Source organism: Talpa occidentalis, unplaced genomic scaffold (genome assembly GCF_014898055.3).
Source record: "Talpa occidentalis isolate TD23 unplaced genomic scaffold, MPIMG_talOcc4v2.1 talOcc4.13, whole genome shotgun sequence".
In the NCBI taxonomy this organism is placed as follows: Eukaryota; Metazoa; Chordata; class Mammalia; order Eulipotyphla; family Talpidae; genus Talpa; species Talpa occidentalis.
The window spans coordinates 9300366-9315670 of NW_023601322.1; the positions used below are offsets into that span (position 1 = coordinate 9300366).

At 48.7% G+C, this 15305-nt stretch overlaps 1 protein-coding gene across 1 annotated transcript in view; it reads right to left on the reverse strand.

Annotated features, from left to right (window-relative positions):
- Positions 1–15305, reverse strand: part of TNFRSF11A (TNF receptor superfamily member 11a) — a 51905-nt gene that overhangs the window by 17121 nt on the left and 19479 nt on the right. The window contains exons 2-5 of the mRNA XM_054694628.1: positions 11286–11367; positions 9370–9495; positions 4818–4961; positions 1135–1228 (exon numbers count right to left, since the gene is read on the reverse strand). Of these exons, the coding sequence (XP_054550603.1) occupies positions 1135–1228; positions 4818–4961; positions 9370–9495; positions 11286–11367 (446 nt within the window). The remainder of the gene's footprint in view (positions 1–1134; positions 1229–4817; positions 4962–9369; positions 9496–11285; positions 11368–15305) is intronic.

Below are 15305 nucleotides of genomic sequence, written 5' to 3' on the forward strand. Positions count from 1 at the left end.
CCGCTGCTCCCCTCAGCAGTGTACTTCGGTCCTTCTGCCTGCTCTGCTCCCTGCTCTGGCTCTGGTGAATTCTCTCACCCTCCTGCGCTTCTGACTGTACCTAGTGCTTGTATAAATAAATAAAATAAATAAATAAATAAAAATAAAATAACTCTTTAAAAAAAAAAGAGCAGAAAATGGTGCAGGCAGGCAAGAGAATAAGCAGACACAGCCATGGGGGCTCCCTAAGGACCTCTCTGGGAGTGGATGGGCATCTTCAGTAAAGAAGATTCCAAATGCTTCCACTGCCGTGATAACTTCTGATGACTGCTCTTTCCACGGTGAAAACTCAGAAAATCTTTTCAACAAAAAACTTGGGCAAGTAGAACAGAAAACAAATATTTGATGAGGAGTAATATGTCAGGAACTGAAAGAATCATTACACTGACACTCAGTATTCAACAAGCATGCAGTGGAATGACCCCAATGGCCATCGATACATGCATGTGTGGAGCAGTGGAGGACAATAAAATGTGAGGTGAGTCATTGCAAAATTGTCTATAACTGCAGAAGACTGGAAACCACCTAAACAACTATCCATGGGGAACTTACTACATGAATGATGGTGCATCTCTACAATGGATGACTGCACGGCTATGAAAAGCCACCAAGATGTAAGTGAACTAATATGGAAGGAGCCCCCTTCAAGATTTACTATGGGGAAAAACAATGTGTTTACAGTGTGCAAGCATTTATATAAATGATTTACAGTGTGCAAATATATATACATTTATATAAATGTGTTTACAGTGTGCAAACATTTATATAAATGATTCTATATGCCCATTCATCACACACACACACACACACACACACACACACGAAATAAGCCAGTGATGTTGGGAAGCCAGGAAAAGAGTGGTGAATGAACAGTAATAAATATCATAAGTAATTTTCAATAAATTACAGCTTGAAAAAGGAAAAAAAGCAGCCACTGAAGTCAAAGGCCTCAGACGACTGAATCTAAAAAGTGAAACAAAGCGCCTGTCGCGTTCAGGCTGAAGAGCTGATGGCCTGGCTTACGCCCCCCTGCTGCAGTCAGACTGTCACGTTTTGAACATGGGAAGCCACATTCGCTCTTTTGTCATCACTTACTTGGTCCAGGGTTTGCATTCTTCTGTGGATGAGAAGGCATCTGAGAAGTGGCCTGCAAGGCAGGGCTGGCATACCGTGTCCTTGTCAAGCTGCACTGTCAAAAAAACAGACAAAAGAAACACAGAGAAACAAGGAGGACACTTAGAGATCGGCCAGGATGATGTTCTAGAGTGAGGGGAAGTCAGGAGCCACCCTGCCCCGCCCTCCCCCTGGGGCTGCTTGCTTCAGCTCCACAAGCTTTGGGGGCTCCTGTGCGGACCCCAGCAGCAGGTTCAGACAGACTGGCTCTATGTCAGGCCTCTTGCCCGGGTCACTGAGGTCCAGCCCTCTGGTGCCGACCCTTCACAGGCCACTAACATCTTGCTCTCCAGCAGGGAGCCTGCTGATGGCTAGTTTTAACCCTGCACCCTCCTGCTCTCCCCTTGCAGCTGCAGGACCTCTGTCAGCCTGCATCTACAGACAGTGGCATTCCTTTAACCTCTTTCTCGGGAAACGTTTTATCCCGACTCCTTCTGACCAGCTTAATTTCATCACTCAAATCCTCAAATCTCCAAGTACTGGGGTGATAACAACATTTTCTCAAACGAAACCAAACACAACCCCTTCCCCAAAGGGGATAAAACAATTTGAGTCTCTTTTCAACCAAGCGATGGTAGCAAACTTTTCCTATAAAGGACCACCCAGTAAATATCTTTGTGAAAATTCTGATTTCTGCTACAACTATTGAAAGCACAAAAGCAGTGAGAGACAATATTAAAAAAAAAAAAAGGTGGATGTGGCTGTGTTCTGGTAAAACTATTAAAACTATTAACACAAATACAAGTGGGGGGGGGTGGATTTTGATGCCCTGGCTCAATCCATGCTGAAAGCAGGACTTGAGCCTAGCTAGGACCCATTCTTCAGTGCGCTCAGTCTTCATAGACTACTTTATTGTGATTTCCCATGTCTGTTACCTTTGCCGTGTTCAGCACGGGGTGAACCTTTGGCCATTCCAATAAAAAAGAACACTGGCTTCTGGGTGATCTCATAACCTGACAAATGGCTGGTGCCCAAACTACAAGTTACTCTTGACATTAGTAGCACATGTGGGATTTATCTTTATGAGCAAAACACTACATTTCTCTGTTCAAAATCAAGTACATTCTTGAGTTCTGCCATTGCCTTGGTGAGTAGCCCCCTCCCCAATCTTGCCATTTGATTTTCCTTGAAATGATGTCAACAAAACTAGTCACTCACATTCATTCAGACAGCTCCACGGAAGCACACTCGACAAGAGCAGCCCTTAAAAACAAAGAGACTTTGCAAGGGCCACGAGGCACTCCAGCTGCAAGGGCCTGGCTTTCCACACGTGTGCCCACATCTCCTCTGAGAACACTGCCCTCCCCCAGCAGCCCCTGCAGGTCTTCAGCCCCTCCCCCTTCACAATCCTGCTTCTCCCACTTTACAGCAGAAGGCACATTTTTCACCCACGCAAATCCTGCCACATGGTGCCAAACCTTGGAGATGCCGAACCCAGCAACACACAGGAATATTGGTGATTGCAGAGAACCTGCAACCAGACTTAGCACAGCCTCGGGCTTCCTAGCTATGAAGGGCACTGGGTGATAATACAGAGGGGGCAGTAGGACTAGACTGAGTTGTTCTGAATTCAAATACACTGCCAGGTAGTATATTTTCCTACCTCCACATCATCCCCTCCTGCCTCCACCTACTGCCAAAGAATGTACCACCCCCAAGGGACAGAGCAGGCAGGTCAGAGACCAGAAGAGAGGCAGGAAAGGGAGCAACACCTCCGTGGAGCAGATGACAAACCTGTGCAAAGGCCCTGGGGCTTGTCAGTCTTAGCATCAGAATGGGGAAGGGAGCTGGCCAGCAGGGGGAGACTTACTTCAATCATTAAAAAACCAAGTCAGACTTTTGCCAAGAGAACACTCGACTGGTGCAGTCACAGCATTAGGTGACAAAGACTGATTGAGCTCTTTTAGATGCTGTGATGGACACTGTCCTCAGTATGAATTGAAATAAATAATATTTTAATTTTCCAGACCCTGTCCAAGTGTTTTGGTTAAACCAAGAGGTCTTTAAGTGACAGATTCATAGGTATAAATGATCATTTGTTTTATGTCTTGAAATGCCTGCTTTGGAATACATCTGCATATATTAAAGTCAAAATGATTATCTGATAGCTTACTACCAATTTTGAGGTCACACCATGTGATCTGGACACATAACTTGAGGTGCTGGGGGAGAGTTGTGACATCCATAACTGATGTCCTTCCTTGACATTTCAGCTACTCAGGTGAACAAGTTTCGCAGCACTTAGAGGAAACAGAAGTGATGTTCACTCTGTTGCATTTCTGCAATAAGTAATATTTAACCAGGGTGTAGGGTAAGGTAAAAGTATCAAGCTTTTCTGCCCTCCCACTATTAGGATAGATGATGGAACCCTGCAGTCCTGAACGCATGCCTGATGGCGGGCACCTGGAGTGGGGTGTGGGCATAGGTAGATGGGATTCACCTGGGCTAAGACTGGGCTTTTAAGGGCGGCGTCACGGGGACACCAGCAGAGAGAAGAACTAGAGAAGCAGAGAGAAGGTCGGAGAGCCCAGAAAGAGTGAAGACTTGCTGGGGGCTGGGAGGCCTGCCAGCCTCCGGGCCCCCCATTACCCCTGCCTGCTGTGTACCTGGTAAACCGCAATAAAAGCCTGCAAAAAGCCAGCGAGGACTCCAGGACTGTCCTCCTTTACCCACCTGCTGGATCAGAAAACCTGCTCAGTGGCCCATCCTGCCCCTACACATGGATAAATGATTTAGTCACGCTGAGTCTCTCCCACGTACATAGCAGGTACAGGTCATGTGAATTTCTGTATGGCTTTTTCTCTTATCAAAAAAAAATCCCACTCATGAACTTCAAATCCTTCTGCTTCGATAATTATAATAGAGCAAAACATAATATGTTCATTTTGACCAACCGTGTGAGAATAGCTGCAGTGACAACTCAGTCTAGAAGACATGTCTTTACCTCTTAAGACCTTGAGGCACAGGACATGGTTTAAAAATTAAGATTTCCAATAGGTGCAATTTTTATTTTTTCTGTAAAAGAGTATGAAAAGGTGCCTCAAGCCCTCCAAGCATAAAAACACATTAGGATAAAATCTGTGGGGCAGGTGAACTGAACACAAATCAAAGAAAAGGATGCAAAATTTCTGACAGGTGAAGGCGATTAGCCCTTGTGAGCATTTGCAGCCGCAGCGCGCAGGAGACGGATGAGCGCTTCCAAGTGGATGCTGATGGGGATGAAGGTGCTTTGGTGTTCAGAGCCCATAGAACATTTACAAAATGTGACTGCGGTTATAATTCCCCGGAAACTGAGATCTCAGCAACTCTTAAAATTTATCATAAAAAATTGTAGATGTCAACCTAAAACTAAGTCAGGGGGTGCACGATTTTTCCATATTCTCCCAGGGTGGGGGCTGTGCATGTTAAAGAAGGTTTGAGGACCCCCGCCTTGCGGGCTGAGCTGCCCTGTCAGTGGGGACCCTAAGGTTTCAACCCCTCCCCGCCCACCCCACTAGGTGGTGAACCGGACCCCAATCTCGGGGGCCCTCAAGCTCCTCCAGCGCCACCTGGCGGCCGCAGAGAACACAGCAAGGGCGGCTGGGTGTCGGGGTGTCCCGCCGTACCCGGGCGCTGGGCGCCGAAGCCGGGCGCGCACTCGGTGTTGCGGCGGCAGCAGTCGCAGTCCCGGCTCCAGTGGTACCCCAAGGTGCAGGCGCAGCGCCGGGGGGCCGTCCGGTTGCCGGGCTCCACCGCCACCAGGGCCTTGCCTGCGGGAGAGAGCAGCAGAAGGGAGGCTGGGGAAGCCCAACACCCCTCCGCCCCCCCCAACCCCCCCCCCCCCCCGAACCTCCCAGGGGTGCGCAGCGCTCCAAGGGATGAATCATCCATCCAGACACTAGGTGTCAAGAACTCCAAGTTCCCCTCACACTTCCTGTGCTGGCACTAAGCGTCCCAGAAGGTTCCCCCCGCCCCCCAACAATTAAGTCTTGTGGGATTTTTTTTTAAAGGCAATTTTCAAGTTAGCAGGAAGAGTAAATTCCTGGTGATTGGCTGTTTTGGATAATGCCAACTAGACTTCGCACCTTCTTCTTAGTCCATTCAAGCGGGATAAATATTCTTTTTTTTTTTTAAAGATTTATTTATTTTTGCACACAAGAGCTGGGGTACAGGCCAGAGGTGTGGGAGGTGAGAGGATTCACCAGAGACAGAGTGGGGAGCAGAACAGGCAGACTAATGAAATACACTGCTGAGGGGAGCAGTGGGCAAGACAGGAGAGGTCTGCTGCTCCACGTGGGCAGCTCCCTGACCTGAAAGGGATCGAACTCGTGCTGCAGAGGCTGGGGATTGCTTCACAGTGCGGTGCTTAACCCCTTGTGCCACCAGGGAGGCCCCCAAATGGGATAAATATTCTTAACATGAATGCTAGATTGCACCTAATAGGATTTCAGGAGATTTGGGGTTCATCTTGGGACCCTACAGGGCCACAGAATTATTCAGTCACAAAAAAGGGGTGTCACTGTGTAATTAGGTGGGGAAAGTACAGTGAGGACATGAATCTCTCCCCACACACTTGGGCCCCCACGTCTGTCACTAGTCTCTAATCTCACAACACAGCACGGGGTTCTCCTTCTGACCTCAAATCTGCTCTTTCCAGTGTTTGTGGACTAGAGGTATGTGTGTCTGTGATATTTGCAATTCTGCCTGCTCACCCAAACTTAATCACCAACACAACCAACACTCCTGCTTTGCAGCCCTCTGGGGCATGGGTAGGACACCCCACCGGGGACATGCTGGGTCCCAGAGGTCAGATAAGGTGATGTCTGCCTTCTGTGTCAGCTGTCAGACAGGAAGCAAGTTCCCTTTTTATGGTGCATTTCATGCTCTGTTTTGTGCTTTCAGTGATGTTTCACTCTTTGCAATGCAAGCCCAGTCCTTGAGAGCCTCCTGCATTTCCCAAGCTCGAGAAGGTTCTGTGTGCCTAACAAGGAGCTGTGTGCTAGGCAGACTTGGCTCAGGCCTGAGTTCCAGAGCCGCTGGGTGCCTGCTTCAGTGTTAATGAATCAAAATAGTTATTAAATAAGGTGCTTTTACACAGAAATGCCCCACAGCTATTGATGGTTGATAAAAACATGGTGAGCAGTGGCTCCGGGAACCTCATCCAGTATTTCCCTGAGACCAGTGGCTCAGTATTTTCTAGTCCAGTGTTTGAGGTGACTCTAAAGAATGCAAATTCTGTGAATCACAAGGATCAGGTGCAATCACACACACACACACACAATGCACACGATAATATTTAAAATGGGCCATTTAACCCTTTGGGGTCTCACCCTACCTGGATTATCAGTGGCCCTTGAGCTCTATACCCCTCAGTGCTTTCAGGAGTTTGCTATGGATGATGTTTGTGTCCCCTCAAAATTCATAGGTTGCGATCCCAACCCCCACAGTGATGCTATAAGGAGATGGGGGTCTGGGGAGGTGATTGGGTCATGAGGTCGGGGCCCCCAGGAATGGGGTTAGTGACCTTACAGGAACAGACACAGAGCTTGCTTCCTTTCTGTGTTCTCTCCCATGTGAGAACAGAACAAGAAAGTACCTCCCTTGAAACAGGGAAGAGGCTCTTACCAAGAACCCAACTGTGTTGAGCCCCTGACCTTGGACATCTGGCCTCCAGGACTAGGAGAAACTACTGTCGTTCAGGCCACTTGGTCTGCGGTGGCAGCCTGACCTGCATGGGACAGAGTTCCCGGGGGTGAGGAATACGCACCCTGATGCCTGATCCTCCTCTGGGTCTCAGAGCCAGCAGGGAGGACACGATTCCTATCCCTGTTCAGACCAGCATGGTGAACTGGAGAAACAAGCTCCACTCCCTCCCCTGTCCATTCTCGAAGCCCAGGTCAGCTTGGCAGCATCAGGACGATATCCCTGAACCGGCACACACCACACTCATGTCACTTCTTGGAAAGTTCTAATTCCAGGTCCCACCCACATGTTAATGAATATCAGCTCGTGTGGGAATGAACAATATTGACATATTTTAAAATGTCTTCATGCACCAGGTTTGGGGCATTAATCAATGTTGGCAGTAGAGAGAATGAGTCTGTATTTCCAAGGGACAGCTGTGAGTCAAGGTCATTACTGAGCAGTGGGAAAGAAAAAAGACTTGATCAGATGCTTCGGCTCAGTGGAGTTTCCATGTTCCCTTCTCTTGCCCAAACCTGCCACTTGTCTTGGAAATAGTTGCAAAATTATGGTAGTAAAATATACTTATGCCCTAGTTCTTTCCCCGGGGAGAGGGGAACAAACAGGGTTCAGTCTAGTGGCAATGAGCTGCCTTAACTGCCGGCCTAATGTCATGCAATCAGAAGTTCTGCTAAAAGCAATCACAGATCCTTGGAGAACTGTCTGGTTCCAGGTGAAGGGCAGGAAGTGTCCCAAGATGAGCCTGGAGGCCAGCAAGCTCTTAAAGGTGTCAGGAGTGGTATCAAGACTCAGGGAACTTGGGACCCATGTGACTGACTGAGCACCAGTAAAATTAGTAGCTGCATTAAATGGAGTTCATCTCAATTCAGGGGGTCATCATATTCATACAAACCCTTTGGCCATACTTGGTGATCAAGTCATTGTTTCAAAACATGGAAAGCAAAGATGCAAGCATTCGTTCTGCCTTCCCTGGATATCCTGCACTTCGCGGTAACAGAGTTGATGGGGGAAGGTTCTCTTTATAAAGCAATCCAGCAAATAAATGAAGGACCATAGAAGAACATCACTGTCAGTGGCACCTCATGAAAGTGGATTTAGGGCACGATCATCAGCAGCTACTAGAAGCACCAAGTGAGATAAGCATCTTGTGATCTAATCCCTGACCTACTGCATTGTACGGCTCTGATTATCTGCCAAAAATAAAACAAAATAAAGCAACAAAAAACCAAAGCAGAATCTATCAGTCTTCTAGATCTACCAACCACCTCAGAGGAAATATATGAGACAGAAGAATGTGTTAAAGACACCGAGGGAATGCAAGCAGCCAAGTACAGGCTGTGGAAACTCCACGGGACTAACTACGTGGCTTCTTCAACACACACGCTTTATGGAAAAAGGAAAAATATGACAGAAGGGAACCTCAGTCCTGGTTTCTTCATCTCTAAAATGGGCTTATCGTGGCTTTAATGAAGATCAGGCAGGGAAGCAAAAATCTGCCACCCCAAAAGACATCATTTTAAGAAGACATTGATTTCATGCAGGGGGCTCAAAAGGCTAGGTGGCAGTTGCTTTTGAAAAAAAAAAAGATATTTATGGGCCTCTCCAGTGGCTCAGCGGTTGAGCGCTGGGCTGTGAAGCTGCCCGCAGCCTCTGCAGCGCCGGTTCGATCTCCGGCTGCTGGCGAGGGTCCCGCATGGCTGGACAGACCTCTCCTGCCGCCCGCTGCTTCCCTCAGCAGTGTACTTCATCAGTCTGCCTGTTCTGTTCCCTGCTCTGGCTCTGGTGAATTCTCTCACCCTCCCATGCTTCTGACTGTACCCAGTGCTTGTATAAATAAATAAATAAATCTTTAAAAAAAAGATATTTATATGTAAACCTCTCTGTTCTGGCCTTGTCCTCACTGTATCGGAAGAACTAATCTCTTTTTTTCCAGTGAGGAAAGCAAAATGTATATCTGCATGTTTGCTTACTGTGCCTTCCTGCGTAAGCCCCTCACAGCTTTCCCTTTCTCCTCATACTATGTTTGCTAAGTTCTTTAAGATGGCACCTAAAGCCAGGTGGCAATGTGCTCAGTCAAGTTGGGTCCCTCCCATGTATATAGGAGATGCACGTCTTATTATTAAACTTTATCAATCTAGGGCTTGTTTGATCATTTGCAGCCTACAAGAACACAGAGGGTGTTGGAGGATTTCCTTCATGCCCTGGCATGTTAATAGCACAACACTCCAGGAAACACTGAGGACATAGCTTGCCAATTATAAGATTTGTTCCATGATTAATGGCAACACAGACATCTTCCAGAACAAGAGTTGTAAATGAGGAATTTTAACCTAGAGCTTCCAGGATCAGCAGCACATTCTTTTGGGGGGCCCATGATCAACACTTTTCCCTACACCCTCCAAAAGGGACAGTGTGTTATATCTAAAAATATCACTTGTTCACACATCCCACTGATGTGCTGTGGGCCAGCCTCACCTGTGTCACACACTTTATGCAGCAAGCATTTGTCTTCTTCGTTCCAGGTGTCCAGGTATTCGTCCGGGCCACAAGGCAGACAGACGCTCTCCGAGGCGGCAGTGCACTTGGAAGACAAGTACTTTCCTTTGGTGAGAAGGGGAGAGAATGCACCGATCAAGAAAAAAGCAAAAAGAAAAAGAAAGCCCATCACCAGCATGTAGAACAACAAAAACACACTGATTTCCTGGATTGTTAGTCCAGGAAGCAACCCCCGCCCCCGCCACGCACACCCCCATACATGCTGGTACATGAGGCACAGTCACAGCACAAGGTCATGGCTCCCTGGGGCTCCTGCTCGGCCCATGTGGTCTGATGCCCTCCCTGGGCTTTGCTCTGCCTCTGGTCACGGCAGGCCCTTAGCTCTTCTAAGTAAAAGAGCACCTTTTCCACCCCAAACCTCTGCTGACTAAACAATGCAAGGATGGTTTTCAAACTGGTACCTGAGTGGTTGCCCAGGGGCAAAGCAAGGGGAACTTCATTTCACACTCCCATCCTGTCTGCAAAGTCCCCTCACCACCCATCTAGACAGTTAACTTCCATTGCTCGATATATACTACAGGCTCCGGTTAACTTAGTTTGAAAAGAGAATCCTATACCTACCTACACACACACACACACACACACACACACACACACTGAATCCTGATTCTGTACATCCAGGATAAACTTGTAGCTGAACTACCTGAAGGGTCTGCTATAAGGTCACTACAGTTTCCTCAAAGACACCCGCCCCCGATAAACTCATGCCGTTTGCAGCAACATGGATGGAGCTGGAAGGGACTTTGCTAAGCAAACTAAGTTAGAAGGAAAAAAGAAACACCAAATGGTTTCACTTATAGGTGGACTATGGGAACACGGAACAAAGGACCAGGAAAAGGACAGAACTTGCAAGCTCACCGTAACTGAGGCATCCGGAGGGGAGAGGGGAAGCGAGGGGTCAAATGGGGGGGAAGAGCCCAAGGGACTGTGGTGATGGTCACAGGGGCTATGCTGGTGGAGATCTATGGGGACTACACTTGAGGGCAGAAATCAAATAGTGTACAAAAGTGAACAACAATATAAGAAAATAAATTTAGGGCCTCCCTGGTGGCACAGGGGCTAAAATCTCAGTGCTATCAGGCTACCGCTAGCCACTGCAGCATGAGTTCGAACCCTGGCCAGCCAGGGAGCAACCCACATGGCACAGCAGACCTCTCCTGTCTCGCCCGCTGCTCCCCTCAGCAGTGTACTTCAGTCAATCCACCTGTTCTGTTCCCCACTGTCTCTGGTGAATCCTCTCACCCCACACACCTCTGGCCTACACCCCAGATCTTGCATGCATAAATAAATAGAAATAAATTTAAAAAAAATAAATTCAAATTAAAAAAAAAAGATCCCCTTCCCTCTCGAGTGATGGGCGAGGCCCATGGACTTGGGGCTCAGTCCACCTCCGGCGGCAGGTGCGTGGGGAGGTCAATAGGGCAGGGGCCCACTTCAGCAGCAGCAATTCCAGGAATGCCCCCCAACAACGTGTGAAAATAGTAATTTTAAATAAGTATTTTATATTTTGCATTTCCTATCTTGAGAGTTTTGAATGATAAAATATGGTTTTAAAAACCATCCTGCCATCTTGAGAAATAGGGTTTTGGTGAGCTGTGTACCAAAAGGAATTAATCCAGTTTCTGAAACTGCTTTGGATTTTTAAGTGATTTTATCTAGGGAAAGATTTTTGTCTTCAGAGCGACAGCCACCACCACCTGCCGCCACCGATCAAGAGTCTACCCAATGTGTGTTTTTCCTCGGACAGTAGAGAAATCATTCCTTAGGTGAAAACACAGGTAACAAAAGCCCGGCCCAACTTTGAGGGGCAATGAAAGGTGGCAGGAGGTACACACCTGGTTCACACTTGTTACAGCATCGTCCAAAATGCTCGTAATGCCTCTCACTGGTGCAAGGAGGGGTGATCTGCAAAGTCACCTGAAAGGAAAATTGACATCAGGTAGTGAGGACATAGAAGGTCTTTCTGGGTAAAACAAAAAGTCACCCACTGTTGTACATTCTGGAAGCGGTAAGAAAATCCACACACACCCTTACCGTGCTCTAGGTAGCATCACCCTCCACCCCCGCCCTCCCAAATGTCTCTTTCCTATTCTAGCCCATGTCCCTCTAAAAATGTACAAAGCATAAACGGATACTGGTTTGAAAATCCAAGAAAGCATTCAGAAGTTAATGTGGTTATGCTCTGGATAATACACCGGATGAAGGGAAGATTTACACGCATCATCCACAGCCGCTTGAAAACAGCTTTGCGTGAGCCACACACACAATCGCTGCCACTTCTGTGTCTCATGTGGTGACAGTGTTTCATCAAGTTGGGTCAGAAAACAGCAGGAGAAACGTGACAAGGCCCCTGAGGATGTGCTGCAGCTGGGGAAGCCACATTTGGGCTTACCAGCTCTCTCTGATTTTTAACTGGCATTTAATACTGCTGATCTTTTAAATGTGGAACTTGCGGGAGATTCCACAAAGGCGGGCAGCACGGTGCTGTTGGGACCGGGTGGGCTTGGAGCCAGGAGCCTGGCCACCTGCTAGCCGAGGTGCCCAGACAAGCGGCCAGCTTCGGGGGCCTCTGCTTCCTTTCTGTGTGACTCTAACGCAGCATTCATTTCCAAATCTGAGTGAGCAACCAAAACAAGGCCAAGTCCCCCATGACCACTTTCTTCTAGGTTTGCTGCAGAAAAGCTTTTCTTCATCAGTTTCTCAACAAACACTCCTACAGCCACGCAGGCTAGAACGGGGATTCGCTAGGTTTAGAGCCCAGATGGCTGAGGGCCAGGTGAGCCACAGATGGGAGCCTCGCCCTTGAGGGCCTACAGTCAAGCGGTGAGCTCACGCCAGGGCACAGGCGGCCCCACCTAAGCTGAAGCAGCTCAGGTGATAAACAGAGCCGGCCAGATGAGGAATAAGGGGCTGGCGAGTGGCGAGAGGGAAGAGGCAAGCAAGACTTTTTTGGTATGTTTTAATCATATTATTTTTCACTGAGGTGATGGTGCTTTCCAACGCTGTAGAAGAGCTAGGGGTGCAGGTCCACACCTCGTCAGGTGTATGTTTTCCGTGCCACACACACCACCAACGCACCCCTAACCCCCACCAGTCCATGGGGCCCCTCCCATTTCTTCTCCCATTTCCTGCCCCCTCCCCTCAGGTAGCTCAATTCTGCAGTCAGAGTTCTAAGGTTTGCTGGGGTTTAGATTTGCCAGCTCCTCTGTTTCGTTTTCTGTGTGTCACACATGAGTGAAATCACCCGGTGGTTGTCTTTCTCTTCCCTCTTCCATGTTGTCGCCAATGGCAAGTGTTCATCTGTTTTGACAGCACAGTAATATTCCCTGGTGCATACAGACCGCGTCCTCTATTCCCTCGCCTGCCGTTGGGCACTTAGCTGGTCTGCACACCTTGGCTGTGGTAATTAGTGCTCCAGTGAACACAGGCGGGCATGCATCTCTTCCAACTCAGGCTTTGGCATTCTTCAGAACAGTTCAGAGGCACTGAGGTCTGAAGGGCATGTGGGGTGGGGTAGGGTGGGCATGGACACATTAGCAGCATGGGGGCAGACCCAGGACAGCTCAGGGCCTCCATCTGCATGTGAAAGAGCTTCCCTGGAAGGTGCACGAACAATATGACTTAGAAGAAGCCTCAAAACATCTCAGTTGGGAAGCAATTTTTTTTAAGGGTTTATTTTACTTATGCATAGAAAACTCACTATCACCTTGACGGACGGACTGAGTTCAATCCCCGGCCAAGGAGCTAACCCACAGGGCAGCAAGTTTTATTAGGAGCACCACACCCAGGAAGCCAAGGCCGCTGAGTGGGTGGGGGATGCAGCCAGCTTGGACCTCTCTGACCTCAGCTGGCCTGACAAAGGGCTTGCAGGAGGGGGTGGGGTGGGACCGGGTGGCCTGGAGGTGGGTGAGAAGGTCCAAGTGCTTCTGGGCTTGGTTGCCAAGAAGGTTGTATTTGGACTTTGATTTCCAGGCCTGGCTAATGTGCCCGTGGACCAGGAAAAATACCTTCGGGGGCTCCCCTGTCCTCACCGTGCAATAGGGTCAGGAGGAGAGTGTGGTGCGCCTGGGAGCATAAGAAGACTCAACGGAAATCACCCACCCCTCCTTTCTGGTCTCCTGTTCCCTTGTTTTCATGGGCACCCTTTCTTCTCCACACAGGTGCCGCCTTCTCTGCGCCTGGCACAGTAATGGATGTGAGTGTTCGATGAACAGAGGCAAAATGGCACAGCTGAAGTGGCCGGTGCAAATTTTGCCTGACAAACAGGACCATCCTGAGCCCAGTGCTCTGTGAGTCCTACTGCAATGCCGCTGCCGAAGGCCAACTAGGGGGATATGTGGTTGGTCGAATTGCAGATGGTCAAGGTTATCAATTGCTTCTGACCCATAAGCAAGTCACAATTGCCTCCGGGAGATAAACCCTCTGGTTGTTACACAGGCAGAAGAGTTCTTTTTAGGGGGATCTGGTGAAAGGGCCGTCCCAAAGCAGCTGCTTAGCAGCACTGTCAGATGCTCCTGGCTGAGTCCTGGGCTCCGAGGTCTGGTTCCTGTCGAGCATCGTCTGATCAGAACATGTGGACGGTTTGTCTACACATTTAACAGTGAGGCTGTGATTCCCTCAGCCCGGCCGTGTCTCACCCAAGAGCTTTATACCTCCTGGCAAAGTCACAGAAATCACCGGTGACCAGATGTCCCAGCTCTTAAACAGGTTTCACAGATTATTCCTCTGACTCCATTTCTCTCTCCTAAGCTTACAGCCATTTTACGTTTCTTCTTTTTAAAAAATTGAGATATAAGTCACCTGCCACAAAATTCACTCTTTAAAAGGGTGACATTCTGTGGTTTTTAGGGTATTGACAGGGTTGTGTGACCACCAGTTATCTAATTCCAGAGCATTCCATCACCCCCACAGTGACGTAGCGACCTGACAGAGCAACAGGATTACAGACTTCTTGAGGAGCAGCAGTAATTGTGCTGCTGGGAAATTTGCTGCGAGGAGGCAGAAATATCTGGGGCTGATCTGAAACAGAGCCCACCTTTGTCTCCAGTTACATCCTTGCAGCACACCTGTGCGTCTTCAAAATGAAAATAAAGAGGACACTTCAAGGGCAACACACATAGGTCTGTTTAAGGAAACGTGGTTTGGGGACACATAACAAAAAAATTGGGAAAACTCTCATCAGGATGCCCTCACCTTCCGGGGAAGGCCCAAGAGGACTTTGTGGTCCTTTCTCCTCCTTCCTTCCTGGCATGTGTCCAACTTGCTTTTCCTCCACTTGCAGAGACCCAGCCCTCTGCTGCACCCTCTCCCAGCAGGTGATGCCACCTGTGCTGGTCCTATTCCAGATCTGGCTCACAGGCGCCCTCCCCCATGGCGGTCCCTCGTCTGTAGCTGACACTCCGGCCCAGCTTGCTTTTTTTTTTTGCCTTTCCCCTGGAAGTCCATGACGCAGGTCACAGCGACTCCCAGATTCCAAGTCCCCAAGTCCCTCCACTTGTGCTTTGTGTGCAGTTAACCTGTGCTGAGTCTCCTTCTGCCAATTTCCCTCTGCCTGTGTGGCCTCCCAACTGCACCCTCTGAAGGCCATTTCTGTGTGTGCATGAAGGAATGTCCTTCAGTCAATTGGATGGGACCCTGGTCTCCTACTGGGATCCCTTCTTTTTCCTACGGGGTGCTCGCTGGGCTCTTCAGGTTTTCCTTTCCAACTACTCCGAAGTTCGGCCTGACCCAATTCTCGAAGGCCAAGCTCCCAATGCGGTGCGGTGGTGGCTCTTACTAGAGATGGCGAGCCTCGTAAGGCAGTAACTTGTGAAAACATGTTCCTGCTTCCATGTTACAGAAGTAATCTCCCAGCG